This window comes from Manis pentadactyla, chromosome 16 (assembly GCF_030020395.1).
Source record: "Manis pentadactyla isolate mManPen7 chromosome 16, mManPen7.hap1, whole genome shotgun sequence".
Lineage (NCBI taxonomy): Eukaryota > Metazoa > Chordata > Mammalia > Pholidota > Manidae > Manis > Manis pentadactyla.
In genome coordinates, this window is record NC_080034.1 from 78,934,978 (window position 1) to 78,957,366 (window position 22,389).

General features: G+C 38.6%; 1 protein-coding gene across 1 annotated transcript; it reads left to right on the top strand.

Annotated features, from left to right (window-relative positions):
- Positions 1-760: 760 nt before the first annotated feature.
- On the top strand, positions 761-3,155 carry ARMH2 (armadillo like helical domain containing 2). The gene is made up of 2 exons (XM_036911760.2): positions 761-1,025; positions 2,728-3,155. Exons 1-2 carry the CDS (start codon positions 761-763, stop codon positions 3,153-3,155), a joined length of 693 nt encoding a protein of 230 aa, XP_036767655.2.
- The last annotated feature ends 19,234 nt before the right edge of the window (positions 3,156-22,389 follow it).

A 22,389-nucleotide genomic window follows, 5' to 3' on the forward strand; every position in this document is an offset into this window, starting at 1 on the left:
TGAAGAGTTTTTATATAAAGGGGAGCAGAGAAATGAATGTGCAAAACTAGGGGAAGGGGTTATAAGACATCAAGAGAGTGTTCTTTAATGGGAAAAAGTATAGCATGCTTATTGATGATCTAGTGGAAATGGAAAAATTAGTAAGGCAGGAGAACTGTAGAACAATCTTCCTGAGTGGACTGAGAGAGGTTGCGGGAAATCTGCCACAGAAACGACATCCGTAATGGGAGGAAAGTCAGAGTGGGCACAGAGGCAGGTAGGTGGACTGGTGCAATGAGTGGAGCTATGGAAGTTCTTTCGATTGCCTCTATTTTCTCAGCAAAATAGGATAAATGTAGGAAATCTATCATGTAGAGAAAAACTCTGACTACACACTAAATAAGCAGAATAGGCATAATACTATGAAAGATCAGTGGGAAGAAGTTCAGTACATGTTGAAATAGTCAGAGTAGATTTGTAAGTTCCTAGGAGGCCTTGCCTAAGCAAATGTGCAAAAACAGAAATGAGCTTAGTGTGTGTAGGTAAACCAGTTTAATTTAAGCCAAGACTTTGTGCACAAGAGGACTAAAATTAAACTTGGTTTAGTTCAAACTGTACAAGGCTTCGAAGCCAGGTTGAAAAACGTAGGAATACGTTGACTGCTCCCTGATTTATGTATTCCATTCTATAGTGTTGCTAAGTGATGCATTCCAGAGTTCTTGACTGTTAACTTCTGTTACTGCCAGTGGTGTAACTGAAGCACCATTGGCCTCTTTACGCAATGGCTAATACCCATGTTTATTATATGCAGTTTGGGACTCAGATTTATGAATATTTTGTGGGACTTTATCAGTGCTTCCAGAAATTCTGGAGTGTCACTGTTAAAGGCTTTTTCCTTAAGAAGAAGAAAGAGCACATACCTACAGTGGAAGATATTTTTCACAAAGAAAAGATTGTGATGCATGGCCACATGCTGAAGGATAAATCTCTAGCCATTGAGAAGAGAGCTGAAGCTGCCTACAGAATCGGACTGCTGGCCTTCACAGGTACTGATTTAACCAGCTGTGCTAAAATAGGTCTTTCCAATTTTTTTTTGCTTCTCCTAACATTGTTAGTGATTTTCATTTCTTTAGTCTTAAAACTCCAGTAGCATTTTCTTTGCCTAAATTATTAGTTTTTTGTCTTTGTACCACCAAATATATTTATTAATTATTTTCTCCTCAAGGATCTCACTTTAAAAGAGTGTGTCCATCAAATAAATTTACTTGATTAGGAATTAAGAATTTTCCCACTTCTTAAAATTATAAATATATATACTGAAATTGCCTATCAAAGTTCTCATTATCATAAAAAAGCAAGGACTCTATACTGAGATAATATATCCCAACCTAGTGATATGATAGCAACACAGAGTAACACTACTTGATCCTTTATTTTTATCATGTAAAAATACATTACACAAAAATTTGGAAAAATCAATGAAGAACTTAATACTCTTAAAACATCTACCAGGGAAGCCAATAGATATATCAAGGAAAAGTAACTATTAATGTATTGTTCACTGGAAGATTAAGGGGTATTCCATTTAAACACATATCACTCTAATGACTGTCAGATCCAAACTTGCTCCACTTTTTTTTCCCCTAATTTCAAGACACGTAATGAACTTTCACAGCTAGTCTTCAATAACACGTCTCAGAATTAGAAGCCTTTCTTGGTTGTTATAAGATAGATTGATTTTTTTTTATGAATGGGAAAATTAGTTACTTAGGTAGTTTGATAGATTAAATCTTTCAAAAAATGGTGTCCGTGAGAGAAAACATTTACTCTTTCCTAGGTGCCAGAATAGTTGAGAACTACCAGCATGGAAGAAAACTCAGAGCTCCCATGTAACGCAAGGGCAAATCACACCCAGCACGAGGCAGGCTAAGTGCCTTGTACAGCTGTATTCACCATTTGTGGAAGAGCTGGTTAATTATAAAAAGATCAGGATCCTCTAACTTGATGTTATTTAGCCTTAGCTGTACTGGTAAGGAAGAGAAAGGGCTTATGTCCAGGCTTTAGCTAAAACTTTAACACTGAATAGAATATTCTTGGGGCTATGGGGCTGTGGTAAAGCAGATAAAAGAAATCCAAGCCAGTCAAAACTCCAGTGGCTGGAACCTTGCCAACTAGGTCAGCTACTCCTCACCATCTAAATAGGCTTCATTTTATGACTTCTTGTCTAGTACTTTTTTGAAGTTCGAGTTTTGAACCAGGAAGATCTGGGGTTTGGGTATATGATGCAAGTAGGGTTTAGGACCAGGTTGAGTCAGTAACTAAAGTAAGGAAAACCTTGTAAAGTCACATTGGTCCCAGATCTGTGAAAGAATTGTGTAAGGAGAATGGAATAGCAACGGACAACTCATGAAAAACCTCTCTTACCAGTTAAAGACCATGAGGGAGATTTGCTAGGTGAACACGACCAGGTTTTCACCTTGAAATACTGGCTCTAGGTACCCGAGTAAAAGAAAGAGAGGAGGCTTTGGTAGGCAGGGACTGAGCAGTGCTTTTCATATTACTCCTAGTTTATCAACACTCTCATCTTCACAGTAGCACAGGAGGTGGGAGAAAAGAAAGAGGAGAATTCAAAGAATCCAAAGTGTCAGTATATAGATAAGAACAAGAGTATGAACACATGAGCACTAGAATGTCACTAGCTACTAGATATGCCAAATACTTCTGGAAATGCACATGCTTGTTTTACAGGAGGACCAACTACCGGGAAATTTGCAGCTGAGTACATGAAAGAAGTAGCACACTTGTTGCAAAATCAAAAGATGGCACCAAAAGTAACCGTCCTACTGCTCCAGAGTGTAGCATGTTGGTGTTACTTAAACCCTGTCAGCCAGAGAAGAGCCAAAAATCTGCAGCTTATTCCTATTCTCGTTGATTTTTTTGATAGCAGACTTGAGTCTACCATCCAAAGTGAAATCAATAGCCACCTCCTTGTTAAGTTTTGGACTTGCTATGTACTCTCTGTCATGGCATGCAATAACTTGTCTTGCATGAAGGAGCTTAAAGACTACAGTACTCTAAAATATCATTTGCAAATGTTGGCTAATGAGAATTGGTCTGAGTGGCCTGAGAATTTTGCAGAGGTGCTATATTTCCTCATTGGTTTTCACAGGAATTAATTTCTCTAAATCCAGTTACACGATGCCACTGACTGCACCATTGTATTGCCCTGGAACACTGAGATAAATAATAAAAGTCATTATGTCATTCTTCAGTGTTTTCTTTTTACATAGTTGAATAATTCTATGTAAATTTTCATAGTTACTGTAATAATCACCCTTATGAAATGCACTATTTAAAATGACTTTATCAAAATTAAGTTTATAAAATGGGAATTCACTGGAAGATGCATTACCTGTATCACTCTTAGGAGCAATGGTGTGATTTGGGGGGCTACTGGATAATGTTAAGCCATGGCACCCAGAAATGCACAGGCTAACCCAATGTTACTAGTGGACACTATTGTACCCCCCCTCACCCCCTCCCATATCCTTTCAGACCTATATCAGCACTGGCAGCTCCACCTGCCATGTCTTTGACAGAGGTGGTTTTCTGACTACAAGAATATCTTGTTGCCCATCAGGCCTCTGGAAGTTCGGGGGAATGAACACTCATTAGGAGCAGCCCTCAACTTCACTGGCATAACCCTGGATGGAGATGGAATGCCATGTATACAGACACCTAAAGACAGCCTAAAGTTAGGCTCTAGAATTTCCATACAGATTACCACTTTGTGTTAGAGAATATGTAACAGAAAACCTGCACTTGAATTTGTGTTGCAGTCTCCTTAAAAGCTTCATTATAAAGTTTTATGAAAAAGTACCTAAACAACATATGCATGTTTGTTTCTCCAAGTACACTAACATGTCTCTAGCTTATGTGCAGCCATCATAGATTGAACGATGTCCTTTCATCTGTCACAGACTTGCTTTGAGCCGTGCTAGTGTTATGCTTCTACCTTTCATCAAGGGGCCTATTTAAAAAGGGGCGTAGGTCTGTGATCCTTGCTTGTATTTATTACAGGAGTGTTTTTAAGGATGCTGATCATATCACGTGGACTCATGAGCATCTCAGGGGAAATTTTCTCAGAACGTAAATCAGGAAAATTTATGTTTGAGTAACCACATATTTTCATCCTTTGTGTATTTTTTTCATTGTATACAATTTCTAAAATTAGAATCCAGTTTATAGTGGTAGATTAAGGGCTCGAAATAAAAAATCCCACTTTAGAGACTTGAGTCAGTCAAATTATTTTTTAAGTGGTTTTTAAATTTTAATCTTTTCTCAAAGTTATACATGAACATAATTTAAGAAGTCAAATAGTGCAAGGCTGTGAGGAAAAATAGTAGTGTCCAAATCCCCTTCTGATTCACACCCCCAGGTGACCATTTAAATTTTTTTGGCTGTTTTTTCCCAATATTTATTTACCTCCATATTTCTAAATAGTTTATATACATCGCTAATTCCTTTTTTTAGGTATTTTCCTTTTCACTTATTAATAGGACAATAAGAACAGAGACTTTCATATATACATATATATATTTTTTATTAAGGTATCATTGATATACAATCTTATGCTCAGGTTTCACTCAAATGAGCAACACTGTGGTTACTACATTCCCCATATTATCAAGTACCCACCACAATCCCCATTACAATCATTGTCCATTGGCACAGTAAGATGCTATAGAGTCACTACTTGTCTTCTCTGTGCTATACTCCCTTCCCCATGCCCCCCCTACATTATGTGTGCTGATCATAATACCCCTTAATCCCCTTATCCCTCCCTCCCCACCCATCCTCCCCAACCCCTTCCCTTTGGTGACCACTAGTCCATTCTTGGGTTCTGTGAGTCTGCTGCTGTTTTGGCCCTTCAGTTTTTGCTTTGTTGCTATACTCCATAGATATATAACAACACAATATATAAAATATAAAATCATTTGGTACTTGTCTCTCTCCACCTGCCTTATTTCACTGAGCATAATGCCCTCTAGCTCCATCCATGATGTTGCAAATAGTTGGATTTATTTTCTTAAGAACTGAGACTTTTAACACTGCTTATGTCCACTTGCCCCCATCTTCCTCACTTAATATAACTGTGCCACAATTGTTGATTAAAATATGATTATCTCTGTATTTTTCATGGCTACTCATATCATGTTGAGAACAGGGACTGTGGGCTTAGACAGAGTAGGATAAAATGCCTCTGGAAAAAGCAAAGTAAGATAATTACAGTCAGAACAATGTGGCAATGACATGTTTATTCTTCACTTGCATGATCATTTGAGTTCAGCCTGTCCTTGACCCTGCATGCCCTGTGTGTGCCCTCACACCCCAGAAGGAAAGAGCTGAGCTGAGCACATTGCTTAGTTTTCACCAAAGCCTCCAGTCAGGTAGGTCACTCACTTCTGCTGAAACCAGGAGTATTCAGCTAGTGGAGCTCCCTATTCCTGGAAGAAAACATTAGATTTAGAAAAGCAGCAGCTTCTACTGTATCTTTCCAGAGGTATTCTATCTACTTACAAGAAAATATATATCCCTTTTCTTATAGTAACATTTTATACACACAAATACTTTATCTTGGTTTGGTTTTATATCTTATTCATTCTTTTCTACTGCTTTGGAGGTGATTCCATTGTGTGACTGTACAATAATTTATATAACCAGGCCTGCAGTGTGGACATTTAGATTATTTCCAATCTTTAGTTGTTCAAAGTTGTAAAGAATAATCTTAAATATATGTCATTTCACACATGTGAGTATATATGTGGAATAATTTCTAGAAACGGAGTTGCTTAACATTTGTTTTTTTTTCTTCTGTGCCCTTTATTGTCCCTTGTCCCTCATCTTCTCTTGATTCTTTAGCTTTCTTCAGTGAGACTCTTTTCTGGCTTACTGTCATTTTAATGGTTATTTTAATGTCATCTTAATAATTAACATTTAATCAGAAACTGCTGAGGCCTCTCTTCTGACAATGTTTAGAGAAACTTTAGTCAACATTTCATCTACAGAAGGGTAGCTTGTAAGGCAGCCTAGCCATATTGTGCTATTCAAAGTCCCTTTTGGTCTCTGGCACACATCTAAATTGAAGGTGGTAAAACATACGGTTCATATTTAGACGCTGAGGCATCTTTATGCTAAGCTTTGAATTTAAAACTGGTTTACCTAAGTTTTAACAATAGTTAACATTTTTTTCCTTTGTCATCCCTTTTAAGTTCATTTTACCCCAATATTTGGGTTCTCCTAGAAGCAAATCTGAGGTAAGAATATGAAGGCAAGGACTTTTTGGGGAGATGACCTCAGGAACTAGCAACTGGAAAGGGAAGAAGGTCAACAAAAGATGTGTTGGCAAGAAAGTTACGGTGGAACTAGGCAAATGGAATTTGTAATCCCCAGGAACCGTTCTGGTAATACACAACACATAGGCTTCAGAGTCATCTCATCCAGAGGTCCCAGGTGCTCAGATACTTACTTACACACAATTCCTATCCTTGCTGGTTGACCTAATGACCTAATTAGCTAAAACCTAAAATTCAACTGAGATATCTTGAAGGAGACCGGGTAGGCAGGCACCAGTTTTCTAAACAAAGCAAAGGTTGCAAGGGTACTAAGGCAGTGCAGTGGACATTTGCTGATTCCTGGCTAACTAGAATCTATTCTTTCTTCTCGTAACACTTCAATTTCTTTTGAGGGACTATCTTGCCCATGTTGTAGTCTTAAGAAGACTCAACCAAGGTATCCTGCCCTCCCAAGAACTGGTAACATAAGCCAGGCTATAACAATCTTGCTATCTCAGAGAACTTTGAATCTTGTGCAAAATGGAGAGAAAAATCATTTCGGAGACAGCACTAAGACAATGTTGATTTGCACCTGTTTACAGGATACCCAGAGCTGCTCTGGTGTTTTCTCCCTTAGAACCATCATATGCTTTCAATGAATTCCATTTTTGCTTTGTTAACCATATTTATTTTTACTTCTTACAAAGAACCCTGAGAAAAAGGCAAGAAGAAACATGACATGTTCAAGAACTTTAGAGCACTTTTTTCCCATCTTTTAGTAAGGTTTTAGTTTTCTTCACATATCCTCTCACCATCCCTCACACACCCACTGTTTTTAAACTTGTTTATACTGATATAGAGAAAAGCAATTAATTTAGGATTATTATTTTTAAATCCCACTACTTGATTTGTTTCCAGTTGCTCCTGGATTTTCTTATGTGAATGAGTTCTTTCCTTCCCCTAATTATCTTCTGTATTTGGTTCTATTGCACCAACCTGAGACCTCAAAAAAAAATTTGTAATAATTGTGGTCCATTCTCTAGCTCTTGGTGTTGCAACCATTTCTAAGCTTTATAGGTAGAAAGCTTTGATCAGGTTAAAATTTCTTCTTTTTGTAGCTAAGGTGTTGACTTTTATTAATGCTATTTTATTATCTTTAAGATTATGTGTTTCTCCCCCCTTTAACATACAGAATTTCAGGTGTTTATTAATATCAAAACAGCCCTACATCCCTGGGATAAACCCCAACTTGGTCACCATGTTTTATCTTCTAGTATGTAACCAGGTTAAATTTGCTATTTAGGATTATTCCTTCTGTGTTACTAGGCCTCTAGTGTCCCCCACTTCAACCCTGGTCACTTTACAGTATGTTATGCTAACCTTACACAAGCTAATTCAGTCTAATCCAGGCTTCACACGTTCTCCAAATGATTTTTAATCTTTTGCCATTTTCCTTAAAGAAGCTCGACTGCATTTTTTAAGTCAACTCCAAAGAACTTAGAGACTCTAACTTGCCAAGCTTGATTAAGCTCTGACCCTGCCTCCAAGGCATCTGACTGGGGTGTTCTGACATTTGATACCTAATTGAAAATCAGACTTGTCATCTGAAGGAAATTCTTCCGAATTCCCCATCAACTAGGATCACAGTTCCCAGGTGCTAAAACCTTAAAATCCATCACCCCATTTCCTCTTGAAACCCAATCCCAAAGCAACCCCAAGATCCCTAAGAAATGAATCTACCTCAAACTAAAATTTTACAATTTTACTTAATTGGAAGTATATGGTAGATACTTTACCTGATTTCTTTCACTCCATATCTCTGAGATTTACTCATATTGTGCATAGCAGTTATTTACTTTTTATTGCTGAGTAGTATCCGTGTGAATTTGTTTATCCATTAACTTGCTGATGGGACATTGGCTATTACAAATAAAGCTATGAAAATCTGTGGACCGGTATTCCGGTGTTGCTTTCATTTCTCTTAGGTAAATAGCTAGCAGTGGAATAGCTGAATCATTTGGAATGTGTATGTTTAACTTTTAAGAAATTGCTGAACATTTTCAGAGCATTTGTAGCACTTAACATTGTCACTAGCACTTCAGGAGAGTTCTAGGTACTTCACATCCTTGACACTTTGTATAGTCAAGTTTTTCTTTTCTGAACTTTGCCATTCTGATGGATAATGTCTCACTGTATGTTTAATTTGCACTTCCCTGACTGATTATGACATCTTTTCATGTGCTTATTTGCCATCTGAATGTATTATTTTTTGGTGAAGTGTCCAAATTTTGCCCCTACTTTAAAAATTAGGTTGTCTACTACTTATTGAACTTTAAGAGTTCTTCATAAATACAAATCCTTTGTTGATTAGGCAAATATTTTTTCCCAGTCTCTGGTTTGTCTTTTTATTATCTTAAGAGTCTTCCTAAGAGAAGTTTTTGGTTTTACAAAGTTCAGTTTACTGACATAATTCATGCTTTTTGTGTCCTATTTGAGAAATCTTTGCCAAATTCAATATCACTAAGACTTTTTTCCTTAGATTTTCTGCTAGAAGATTAATAGTTTCTGAGTCTTCCACTTCGGAATCTTCACCGGTTTCCTCTTCAGAATCAAATTCAAATTATTGACTATCTGGTGATAGCTCTTACATTATATTTTAAAATCATCCATTTCCTCTCCTCTTTTGCTCCCCACCACTAAATCCTGGCAATCCAGTTGTGGCATTTCGCAGTATAGTTTCTCTTTGCCAAATCATCCTATTCTACTTAGCTCTTCTGTTTCTTACTAACAGCCTCCACCTGATTCCCCTCTCCCTCAACCTGGAATATTCTTTCTTAAATTTTTTATTGTGGTCAAAAGCACATAACATAAAACTTATCTCTTCTTCTTCTTTAATTCTATCTTCAGGCTAGCGCCCCATATCTAAAACATACAGAGCTGTACTAATACAGTAGCCAATAACCTCATGTAGCTACATAAATATAAATGAAAATTTCAGTTCCTTATTCACACTAGCCACATTTCAACTGCTCAATAGCCACATACTGCTGATAATCATTCTGGATTAGCACAGGTATTTCCAACATCTCAGAGAGTTTTATTGGACAATGTTGTTGTTATAAATTACTAATAGCTTCTAGCTTTGAAGCATCTAGTTCAGGCACTCTAGTAAAGGATTTAATCCTCACAATAATATCAAGGTAGACTTTATCTTGATGTTAAAGAAAACTGAATTCTAGAGGGGCGGAAGATGGCGGCGTGAGTAGAACAGCGGAAATCTCCTCCCAAAACAACATATATCTATGAAAATATAACAAAGACAACCCTTCCTAGAATAAAGACCAGAGGACACAGGACAATATCCAGACCACATCCGCACCTGAGAGAACCCAGCGCCTCGCGAAGGGGGTGAGATACAAGCCCCGGCCCCGCGGGAGCCGAGCGCCCCTCCCCCCAGCTCCCGGCGGGAGAAGAGCAGGCAGAGCGGGAGGGAGACGGAGCCCAGGGCTGCCGAACACCCAGCCCCCGCCATCCGGGCCAGAGTGTAGGGCCCTCGATACTGGGAAAACAGGGCAGCAAGAACAGTGAGCAGGCACTGGAGGCTGGGCCACAGAGGACATAAGAAAAGCGCGCGACCATTTTTTTTTTAGCTTTTTTGCTGTTTTGTTTTGGCGAGCGCTTTTTGGAAGTCTTAAAGGGATAGGGACCCCAATACTAGGGAAACAGGGCAGAAAGACCGGTGAGCAGAGGCCTGAGGCTGGCACCGGAGAATAAAGAAAAACGAACTACGACCTTTCTTTTTTTTTAATTAAAACCTTTTTTTTTTTCTATTAATTAAAAAAATTTTTTTTTCTTTTTTTTTTTTGGTGGGCATTGTTTTCTTTTGGTGGGTGCTTTTTGGAAGTCTTAAAGGGGCAGGGCGGGTCACTTAATCCAGAGGCAGGGAATCCGGGATCTCTGGGCACCCTAACCCCTGGGCTGCAGGGAGCAGGGAGGCCCCTTACGGAGATAAATAGCCTCCCAGCAGCTCCTGCTCCAACGCGACTCCACCATTTTGGAGCAGCTGCCCGAGCCAGGCCACGCCCACAGCAACAGCGGAGATTAACTCCATGGCAGCCGGGCAGGAAGCAGGAACCCTGTCTGCACGCAGCTGCGCAGCACAAGCCACTAGAGGCCGCTGTTCTCCCAGGAGAGGAGGGCCACAAACCAACAAGAAGGAAGTCCTTCCAGCCGTCACTCGTCCCAGTTCTGCAGACTATTCCTATCACCATGAAAAGGAAAAGCTACAGGCAGACAAAGATCACAGAGACAACACCAGAGAAGGAGACAGACTAACCAGTCTTCCTGAAAAAGAATTCAAAATAAGAATCATAAACATGCTGACAGAGATGCAGAGAAATACGCAAGAGAAATGGGATGAAGTCCGGAGGGAGATCACAGATGCCAGAAAGGAGATCGCAGAAATGAAACAAACTCTGGAAGGGTTTATAAGCAGAATGGATAGGATGCAAGAGGCCATGGATGGAATTGAAACCAGAGAACAGGAACGCATAGAAGCTGACATAGAGAGAGACAAAAGGATCTCCAGGAATGAAACAATGTTAAGAGAACTGTGTGACCAATCCAAAAGGAACAATATCCGTATTATAGGGGTCCCAGAAGAAGAAGAGAGGAAAAGAGATGGAAAGTATCTTAGAAGAAATAATTGCTGAAAACGTCCCCACACTGGGGGAGGAAGTAATCGAACAGACCACGGAAATACACAGAACCCCCAACACAAAGGATCCAAGAAGGGCAACACCAAGACACATAATAATTAAAATGGCAAAGATCAAGGACAAGGAAAGAGTGTTAAAGGCAGCTAGAGAGAAAAAGGTCACCTATAAAGGGAAACCCATCAGGCTAACGTCAGATTTCTCAACAGAAACCCTACAGGCCAGAAGAGAATGGCATGATATATTTAATACAATGAAACAGAAGGGCCTTGAACCAAGGATACTGTATCCAGCACGACTATCATTCAAATATGACGGTGGGATTAAACAATTCTCAGACAAACAAAAGCTGAGGGAATTTGCTTTCCACAAACCACCTCTACAGAACATCTTACAGGGACTGCTCTAGATGGGAGCACTCCTAGAAAGAGCACAGCACAAAACACCCAACATATGAAGAATCGAGGAGGAGGAACAAGAAGGGAGAGAAGAAAAGAATCTCCAGACAGTGTATATAACAGCTCAATAAGCGAGCTAAGTTAGGCAGTAAGATACTAAAGAGGCTAACCTTGAACCTTTGGTAACCACGAATTTAAAGCCTGCAATGGCAATAAGTACATATCTTTCAATAGTCACCCTAAATGTTAATGGGTTGAATGCACCAATCAAAAGACACAGAGTAACAGAATGGATAAAAAAGCAAGACCCATCTATATGCTGCTTACAAGAAACTCACCTCAAACCCAAAGACATGTACAGACTAAAAGTCAAGGGATGGAAAAACATATTTCAAGCAAACAAGTGAGAAGAAAGCAGGAGTTGCAGTACTAATATCAGACAAAATAGACTTCAAAACAAAGAAAGTAACAAGAGATAAAGAAGGACACTACATAATGATAAAGGGCTCAGTCAAACAAGAGGATATAACCATTCTAAATATATATGCACCCAACACAGGAGCACCAGCATATGTGAAACAAATAGTAACAGAACTAAAGGGGGATATAGACTGCAATGCATTCATTCTAGGAGACTTCAACACACCACTCACCCCAAAGGATAGATCCACTGGGCAGAAAATAAGTAAGGACACGGAAGCACTGAACAACACAGTAGAGCAGATGGACTTAATAGACATCTATAGAACTCTACATCCAAAAGCAGTGGGATATACATTCTTCTCAAGTGCACATGGAACATTCTCCAGAATAGACCACATACTAGGCCACAAAAAGAGCCACAGAAAATTCCAAAAGATTGAAATCCTACCAACCAACTTTTCAGACCACAAAGGCATAAAACTAGAAATAAACTGTACAAAGAAAGCAAAGAGGCTCACAAACACACGGAGGCTAACAACATGCTCCTAAATAATCAATGGATCAATGACCAAATCAAAATGGAGATCCAGCAATATATGGAAACAAATGACAACAACAACACTAAGCCCCAACTTCTGTGGGACACAGCAAAAGCAGTCTTAAGAAGAAAGTATATAGCAATCCAAGCATATTTAAAAAAGGAAGAGCAATCCCAAATGAATGGTCTAATGTCACAATTATCGAAATTGGAAAAAGAAGAACAGATGAGGCCTAAGGTCAGCAGGAGGAGGGACATAATAAAGATCAGAGAAGAAATAAATAAAATTGAGAAGAATAAAACAATAGCAAAAATCAATGAAACCAAGAGCTGGTTCTTCGAGAAAATAAACAAAATAGATAAGCCTCTAGCCAGACTTATTAAGAAGAAAAGAGAGTCAACACAAATCAACAGTATCAGAAACGAGAAAGGAAAAATCACGACGGACCCCACGGAAATGCAAAGAATTATTGGAGAATACTATGAAAACCTATATGCTAACAAGCTGGGAAACCTAGGAGAAATGGACAACTTCCTAGAAAAATATAACCTTCCAAGATTGACCCAGGAAGAAACAGAAAATCTAAACAGACCAATTACCAGCAACGAAATTGAAGCGGTAATCAAAAAACTACCAAAGAACAAAACCCCCGGGCCAGATGGATTTACCTCGGAATTTTATCAGACATACAGGGAAGACATAATACCCATTCTCCTTAAAGTTTTCCAAAAAATAGAGGAGGAGGGGATACTCCCAAACTCATTCTATGAAGCTAACATCACCCTAATACCAAAACCAGGCAAAGACCCCACCAAAAAAGAAAACTACAGACCAATAACCCTGATGAACGTAGATGCAAAAATACTCAACAAAATATTAGCAAACCCATTTCAAAAATACATCAAAAGGATCATACACCATGACCAAGTGGGATTCATCCCAGGGATGCAAGGATGGTACAACATTCGAAAGTCCATCAACATCATCCACCACATCAACAAAAAGAAAGACAAAAACCACATGATCATCTCCATAGATGCTGAAAAAGCATTTGACAAAGTTCAACATCCATTCATGTTAAAAACTCTCAGCAAAATGGGAATAGAGGGCAAGTACCTCAACATAATAAAGGCCATCTATGATAAACCCACAGCCAACATTATATTGAACAGCGAGAAGCTGAAAGCATTTCCTCTGAGATCGGGAACTAGACAGGGATGCCCACTCTCTCCACTGTTATTTAACATAGTACTGGAGGTCCTAGCCACGGCAATCAGACAAAATAAAGAAGTACAAGGAATCCAGATTGGTAAAGAAGAAGTTAAACTGTCACTATTTGCAGATGACATGATACTGTACATAAAAAACCCTAAAGACTCCACCCCAAAACTACTAGAACTGATATCGGAATACAGCAAAGTTGCAGGATACAAAATCAACACACAGAAATCTGTGACTTTCCTATATACTAACAATGAACCAACAGAGAGAGAAATCAGAAAAACAACTCCATTCACAATTGCATCAAAAAAAATAAAATACCTAGGAATAAACCTAACCAAAGAAGTGAAAGACTTATACTCTGAAAACTACAAGTCACTCTTAAGAGAAATTAAAGGGGACACTAACAGATGGAAACTCATCCCATGCTCGTGGCTAGGAAGAATTAATATCGTTAAAATGGCCATCCTGCCCAAAGCAATATACAGATTTGATGCAATCCCTATGAAACTACCAGCAACATTCTTCAATGAACTGGAACAAATAATTCAAAAATTCATATGGAAACACCAAAGACCCCGAATAGCCAAAGCAATCCTGAGAAAGAAGAATAAAGTAGGGGGGATCTCACTCCCCAACTTCAAGCTCTACTATAAAGCCATAGTAATCAAGACAATTTAGTACTGGCACAAGAGCAGAGCCACAGACCAATGGAACAGACTAGAGAATCCAGACATTAACCCAGACATATATGGTCAATTAATATTTGATAAAGGAGCCATGGACATACAATGGCCAAATGACAGTCTCTTCAACAGGTGGTGCTGGCAAAACTGGACAGCTACATGTAGGAGAATGAAACTGGACCATTGTCTAACCCCATATACAAAAGTAAACTCAAAATGGATCAAAGACCTGAATGTAAGCCATGAAACCATTAAACTCTTGGAAGAAAACATAGGCGAAAACCTCTTAGACATAAACATGAGTGACCTCTTCTTGAACATATCTCCCCGGGCAAGGAAAACAACAGCAAAAATGAGTAAGTGGGACTATATTAAGCTGAAAAGCTTCTGTACAGCAAAAGACACCATCAATAGAACAAGAAGGATCCCTACAGTATGGGAGAATATATTTGAAAATGACACATCCGATAAAGGCTTGACGTCCAGAATATATAAGGAGCTCTCACGCCTCAACAAACAAAAAACAAATAACCCAATTAAAAAATGGGCAGAGGAACTGAACAGACAGTTCTCCAAAAAAGAAATACAGATGGCCAACAGACACATGAAAAGATGCTCCACATCGCTAATTATCAGAGAAATGCAAATTAAAACTACAATGAGGTATCACCTCACACCAGTAAGGATGGCTGCCATCCAAAAGACAAACAACAACAAATGTTGGCGAGGCTGTGGAGAAAGGGGAACCCTCCTACACTGCTGGTGGGAATGTAAGTTAGTTCAACCATTGTGGAAAGCAGTATGGAGGTACATCAAAATGCTCAAAACAGACTTACCATTTGACCCAGGAATTCCACTCCTAGGAATTTACCCTAAGAATGCAGCAATCAAGTTTGAGAAAGACAGATGCACCCCTATGTTTATTGCAGCACTATTTACAATAGCCAAGAATTGGAAGCAACCTAAATGTCCATCAATAGATGAATGGATAAAGAAGATGTGGTACATATACACAATGGAATACTACTCAGCTATAAGAAAAGGGCAAATCCAATCATTTGCAGCAACATGGATGGAGCTGGAGGGTATTATGCTCAGTGAAACAAGCCAAGCGGAGAAAGAGAAATACCAAATGATTTCACTTATCTGTGGAATATAAGAACAAAGGAAAAACTGAAGGAACAAAACAGCACCAGAATCACAGAACCCAAGAATGGACTAACAGGTACCAAAGGGAAAGGGACTGGGGAGGATGGGTGGGTAGGGAGGGATAAGGGGGGGAGAAGTAGGGGGGTATTAAGATTAACATGCATGGGGGGGTAGAAGAAAAGGGAGGGCTGTACAACACAGAGAAGGCAAGTAGTGATTCTACAACATTTTGCTATGCTGATGGACAGTGACTGTAAAGGGGTTTATAGGGGAGACCTGGTATAGGGGAGAGCCTAGTAAACATAATATTCGTCATGTAAGTGTAAATTAGTGATAGCAAAAAAAAAAAAAAAAAAAAAAAAAGGGCAGTTCCTGTGTGGTAACCTCCAACGAGTTCTACACAAGGGTATAAAGGGCATATAAAAGTGTAGGCAAAGGGTCTGTTTGCGTTTATACAGAAGATCAAAGCCTAATTGGGCTACCCCGAAAATGAACTAAGATACGATATGAAAAAGAACTTCCAACATCTGCACCCTCTGGAAGACTCATGCCAGAAGATGATCATCAAAAAACCCCAACAAAGATCCACGCACTGCTACAGCTGTAGATGCACTCATCCCACCAGTTCCTGGACCTGCCATGGGAATGAGGAAGGAGATATCGAAGCTGGCCTGTGCATACAGTAAAACAACAAAATTGGACTGGATCTATACTGTTGGAACTCAACCAAGAATTTGGAGAAGTGCAAATTGTAGCGCTCCAAAGTCTTACAACTACAAACTATTTATTGTTAAAAGAACATATGGCATGTGAACAGTCCCCAGGAATGGGTTGTTTTAATTTGTCTGATTTCTCTCAGACTGTTCAAGTTCATTTGGACAATATCCACCATATCATAGATAAGTTTTCACAAATGCCTAAGGTGCCTAACTGGTTTTCTTGGTTTCACTGGAGATGGCTGGTAATTACAGATATGCTTTGGTTATGTAACTATACTCCTATTATGTTAATGTGTGTGTGCAATTTAAGTAGTAGCTTAAAACCTATACATGCTGAAGTTACTCTACAAGAAGATATATCAAAGAAATAATCAATCTTCCCATGTTTTCTTCCGCCTGCTACTTCTATAGCTTTTCTTCTTCCTTCCTAATTACAACCCTTAAATAGAATTCGTGCCTCATATCAAATTTACCGAGTATCATAATTCTTCCAAGTGGTAAAGATACCTCAAGACAAATGCTGGGCATAGAAGCCACAGGGCATAAATATGCAAAGAAGTAAAAAGCTAACTTTTTCAAACAATAAGGCTTCTCTCTCACTTACCAACTTCACATTTCCCTGTATGGCCCCGGAAGATGACTGGTTAGCCAGAGACGGGTAAGATTCCTCAAGGGAGGAACAACCTAAGACAGGCACAGTCGCAGGGGGGCCATCAGGTGAGAAATTGGGGATCAACAGAGGTGAGGCTTAGAACCTCACTCCCCCTGTTCTGAGAGAAATCTTCTGCATACGTGGATGTTTTATTGCCCTGGTCTAGCTTGGATTAACACATAGTCTACAGGCACACACCTGATCATCTACATGTGCTCTCTTACAACACTAAACTATGTTTTCTACCTTTATCTTGTATCTACCTACCACTTCAGCATTTTATTAAAAATAATAATAATAAAGAGAGAAATGTGGTATCCACATATAAATCAAGTATAAAAACCAAATGAGTATTCATATTTGAACTGACTGTTTAGAGTTCATAATGCATGAGCAAAACCGAAAGTTTCTGTGATGACTGCCCTTGTACTGTTCACTATGTAACTTATTCATTATGTAAGAATTTGTTCTACATGTAAAAACTTGTTTGTTATGCCTCAGAAGATTGGAGACTGACAAAAATTAGGCTTGGGGGTGGAATAATGATTGTGCATTGAGCATTGACTCCCCTATACAGAATTTTATTGTCGTTAACAACCATTTGATCAATAAATATGAGAGATGCCCTCACAAAAAAAAAAAAAAAAAAAAAAAAAAAAAAAAAAAAAGGACAGACTTCCAATGGTAAAATAAATTAGTAACCGGGATGTAAGGTATAGCATAAGGAATATAGTCAAGATATTGTAACAGCCTGGTAGGGTGATAGCTGGAACCTAGAATTATGTATATAAATGTTCTACCACTGTGTTGTACACTTGAAACTCATGTAATGTAATACTGTGTGTCAACTACCCTTCAATAAAAAATAATAATTAAAAAAAAAAAAAAAAAAAAAAGAAGAAGTTAAACTGTCACTATTTGCAGATGACATGATACTGTACATAAAAAACCCTAAAGACTCCACCCCAAAACTACTAGAACTGATATCGGACTACAGCAAAGTTGCAGGATACAAAATCAACACACAGAAATCTGTGGCTTTCCTATACACTAACAATGAACCAACAGAAAGAGAAATCAGGAAAACAACTCCATTCACAATTGCATCAAAAAAAATAAAATACCTAGGAATAAACCTAACCAAAGAAGTGAAAGACTTATACTCTGAAAACTACAAGTCACTCTTAAGAGAAATTAAAGGGGACACTAACAGATGGAAACTCATCCCATGCTCGTGGCTAGGAAGAATTAATATCGTCAAAATGGCCATCCTGCCCAAAGCAATATACAGATTTGATGCAATCCCTATGAAACTACCAGCAACATTCTTCAATGAACTGGAACAAATAATTCAAAAATTCATATGGAAACACCAAAGACCCCGAATAGCCAAAGCAATCCTGAGAAAGAAGAATAAAGTAGGGGGGATCTCACTCCCCAACTTCAAGCTCTACTATAAAGCCATAGTAATCAAGACAATTTGGTACTGGCACAAGAGCAGAGCCACAGACCAATGGAACAGACTAGAGAATCCAGACATTAACCCAGACATATATGGTCAATTAATATTTGATAAAGGAGCCATGGACATACAATGGCGAAATGACAGTCTCTTCAACAGGTGGTGCTGGCAAAACTGGACAGCTACATGTAGGAGAATGAAACTGGACCATTGTCTAACCCCATACACAAAAGTAAACTCAAAATGGATCAAAGACCTGAATGTAAGTCATGAAACCATTAAACTCTTGGAAGAAAACATAGGCAAGAACCTCTTAGACATAAACATGAGTGACCTCTTCTTGAACATATCTCCCCGGGCAAGGAAAACAACAGCAAAAATGAGTAAGTGGGACTATATTAAGCTGAAAAGCTTCTGTACAGCAAAAGACACCATCAATAGAACAAGAAGGATCCCCACAGTATGGGAGAATATATTTGAAAATGACACATCCGATAAAGGCTTGACGTCCAGAATATATAAAGAGCTCACACGCCTCAACAAACAAAAAACAAATAACCCAATTAAAAAATGGGCAGAGGAACTGAACAGACAGTTCTCCAAAAAAGAAATACAGATGGCCAACAGACACATGAAAAGATGCTCCACATCGCTAATTATCAGAGAAATGCAAATTAAAACTACAATGAGGTATCACCTCACACCCGTAAGGATGGCTGCCATCCAAAAGACAAACAACAACAAATGTTGACGAGGCTGTGGAGAAAGGGGAACCCTCCTACACTGCTGGTGGGAATGTAAGTTAGTTCAACCATTGTGGAAAGCAGTATGGAGGTACATCAAAATGCTCAAAACAGACTTACCATTTGACCCAGGAATTCCACTCCTAGGAATTTACCCTAAGAACGCAGCAATCAAGTTTGAGAAAGACAGATGCACCCCTATGTTTATTGCAGCACTATTTACAATAGCCAAGAATTGGAAGCAACCTAAATGTCCATCGATAGATGAATGGATAAAGAAGATGTGGTACATATACACAATGGAATACTACTCAGCCATAAGAAAAGGGAAAATCCAACCATTTGCAGCAACATGGATGGAGCTGGAGGGTATTATGCTCAGTGAAACAAGCCAAGCGGAGAAAGAGAAATACCAAATGATTTCACTTATCTGTGGAATATAAGAACAAAGGAAAAACTGAAGGAACAAAACAGCAGCAGAATCACAGAACTCAAGAATGGACTAACAGGTACCAAAGAGAAAGGGACTGGGGAGGATGGGTGGGTAGGGAGGGATAAGGGTGGGAGAAGTAGGGGGGTATTAAGATTAACATGCATGGGGGGGTAGGAGAAAAGGGAGGGCTGTACAACACAGAGAAGGCAAGTAGTGATTCTACAACATTTTGCTATGCTGATGGACAGTGACTGTAAAGGGGTTTATAGGGGAGACCTGGTATAGGGGAGAGCCTAGTAAACATAATATTCGTCATGTAAGTGTAGATTAGTGATACCAAAAACAAAGCAAAAAAAAAAAAAAAAGGGCAGTTCCTGTGTGGTAACCTCTAACGAGTTCTACACAAGGGTATAAAGGGTATATAAAAGTGTAGGCAAAGGGTCTGTTTGTGTTTATACAGAGGATCAAAGCCTAATTTGGCTACCCCGAAAATGAACAAAGATATGATATGAAAAAGAACTTCCAACATCTGCACTCTCTGGAAGACTCATGCCAGAAGATGATCATCAAAAAACCCCAACAAAGATCCACACACTGCTACAGCTGTAGATGCACTCATCCGACCAGTTCCTGGACTTCCCATTGGAATGAGGAAGGAGATATCTAAGCTGGCCTGTGCATACAGTAAAACAACAAATTTGACTGGATCTATACTGTTGGAACTCAACCAAGAATTTGGAGAAGTGCAAATTGTAGCGCTCCAAAGTCTTACAACTACAGACTATTTACTGTTAAAAGAACATATGGCATGTGAACAGTCCCCAGGAATGGGTTGTTTTTAATTTGTCTGATTTCTCTCAGACTGTTCAAGTTCAGTTGGACAATATCCACCGTATCATAGATAAGTTTTCACAAATGCCTAAGGTGCCTAACTGGTTTTCTTGGTTTCACTGGAGATGGCTGGTAATTACAGATATGCTTTGGTTATGTAACTATACTCCTATTATGTTAATGTGTGTGTGCAATTTAAGTAGTAGCTTAAAACCTATACATGCTGAAGTTACTCTACAAGAAGATATGCCAAAGAAATAATCAATCTTCCCATGTTTTCTTCCGCCTGCTACTTCTATAGCTTTTCTTCTTCCTTCCTAATTACAACCCTTAAATAGAATTCGTGCCTCATATCAAATTTACCGAGTATCATAATTCTTCCAAGTGGTAAAGATACCTCAAGACAAATGCTGGGCATAGAAGCCACAGGGCATAAATATGCAAAGAAGTAAAAAGCTAACCTTTTCAAACAATAAGGCTTCCCTCTCACTTACCAACTTCACATTTCCCTGTATGGCTCTGGAAGATGACTGGTTAGCCAGAGACGGGTAAGATTCCTCAAGGGAGGAACAACCTAAGACAGGCACAGTCGCAGGGGGGCCATCAGGTGAGAAATTGGGGATCAACAGAGGTGAGGCTTAGAACCTCACCCCCCTGTTCTGAGAGAAATCTTCTGCATACGTGGATGTTTTATTGCCCTTGTCTAGCTTGGATTAACACATAGTCTACAGGCACACACCTGATCATCTACATTTGCTCTCTTACAACACTAAACTATGTTTTCTACCTTTATCTTGTATCTACCTACCACTTCAGCATTTTATTAAAAATAATAATAATAAAGAGAAATGATGTCCACATATAAATCAAGTATAAAAACCAAATGAGTATTCATATTTGAACTGACTGTTTAGAGTTCATAATGCATGAGCAAAACCGAAAGTTTCTGTGATGACTGCCCTTGTACTGTTCACTATGTAACTTATTCATTATGTAAGAATTTGTTCACCATGTAAGAACTTGTTTGTTATGCCTCAGAAGATTGGAGACTGACGAAAATTAGGCTTGGGGTGGATTAATGATTGTGCATTGAGCATTGACTCCCCTATACAGAATTTTATTGTCGTTAACAACCATTTGATCAATAAATATGAGAGATGCCCTCACAAAAAAAAAAAAAGGACAGACTTCCAATGGTAAAATAAATAAGTAACCGGGATGTAATGTATAGCATAAGGAATATAGTCAAGATATTGTAACAGCTTGGTAGGGTGATAGCTGGAACCTAGAATTATGTATATAAATGTTCTACCACTTTGTTGTACACTTGAAACTAATGTAATGTAATACTGTGCATCAACTACCCTTCAATAAAAAATAATTATTTAAAAAAGAAAACTGAATTCTATAAGGTTAAATAACTTGCCTAAACTAATCCTTTAAATCCTGGCATTGCCCTTTATTGCCAGTTCATAGTCTGGTACTTGTATGCTTCTCACAGAACATATTCAATCCCAAAGCTGTATACTTTGCAATTTCCTTTTGCCCTTTTCTTCTTTCAAAACACTACATAAAAGAAAGCCGTAATTTCACCATACTCTTATTTCTTATTCCTTCATTATATACTGTCCTACAACATATGTGAAATCTGTGAACAGAAAGTTTTAAAACCCTAAGTCTTTCATCTTTTAATTGGATTTTCACATGCCCCACCCCCCTAGTTTACTATCACCATCACCTATTATTTTAAGCTTCCAAGAAGAGTCTGATCAAGCTAGACAGCCAAATCTTTACTTAGCTAATCAGATCCATTCAGGGAGCCTTTGAAACTAGATTCTCAATACTCCATTACAAAAACTTTTCAGTAAGAGTATTTGGGCACTACAGTCTGGAAATCAATAGTCCCTACAGTGAGCATGAGGTACAACCAGATTTAGGAGTAAGACCTTAATTATCTCACTCTAAAGATATATAAATTAATTTTCTTCTTGTTTCTTCCAAGATAGCAGAGGAATAGAAAGACAATAATATAAAACCACAGAAATAGACAAATTTTCCATGTAGGCTCTTTGTATTTTATCCTTCCAAGACATACGCAATCCTG

What these genes read in the sequence shown, in the direction of transcription:
- ARMH2 (XM_036911760.2), top strand. Translation starts at nt 761, where the DNA reads ATGGCTAATACCCATGTTTATTATATGCAGTTTGGGACTCAGATTTAT. An exon ending in CGGACTGCTGGCCTTCACAG is followed by an intron (nt 1,026 to 2,727) that starts GTACTGATTTAA and finishes CTTGTTTTACAG; the next exon opens with GAGGACCAACTACCGGGAAA.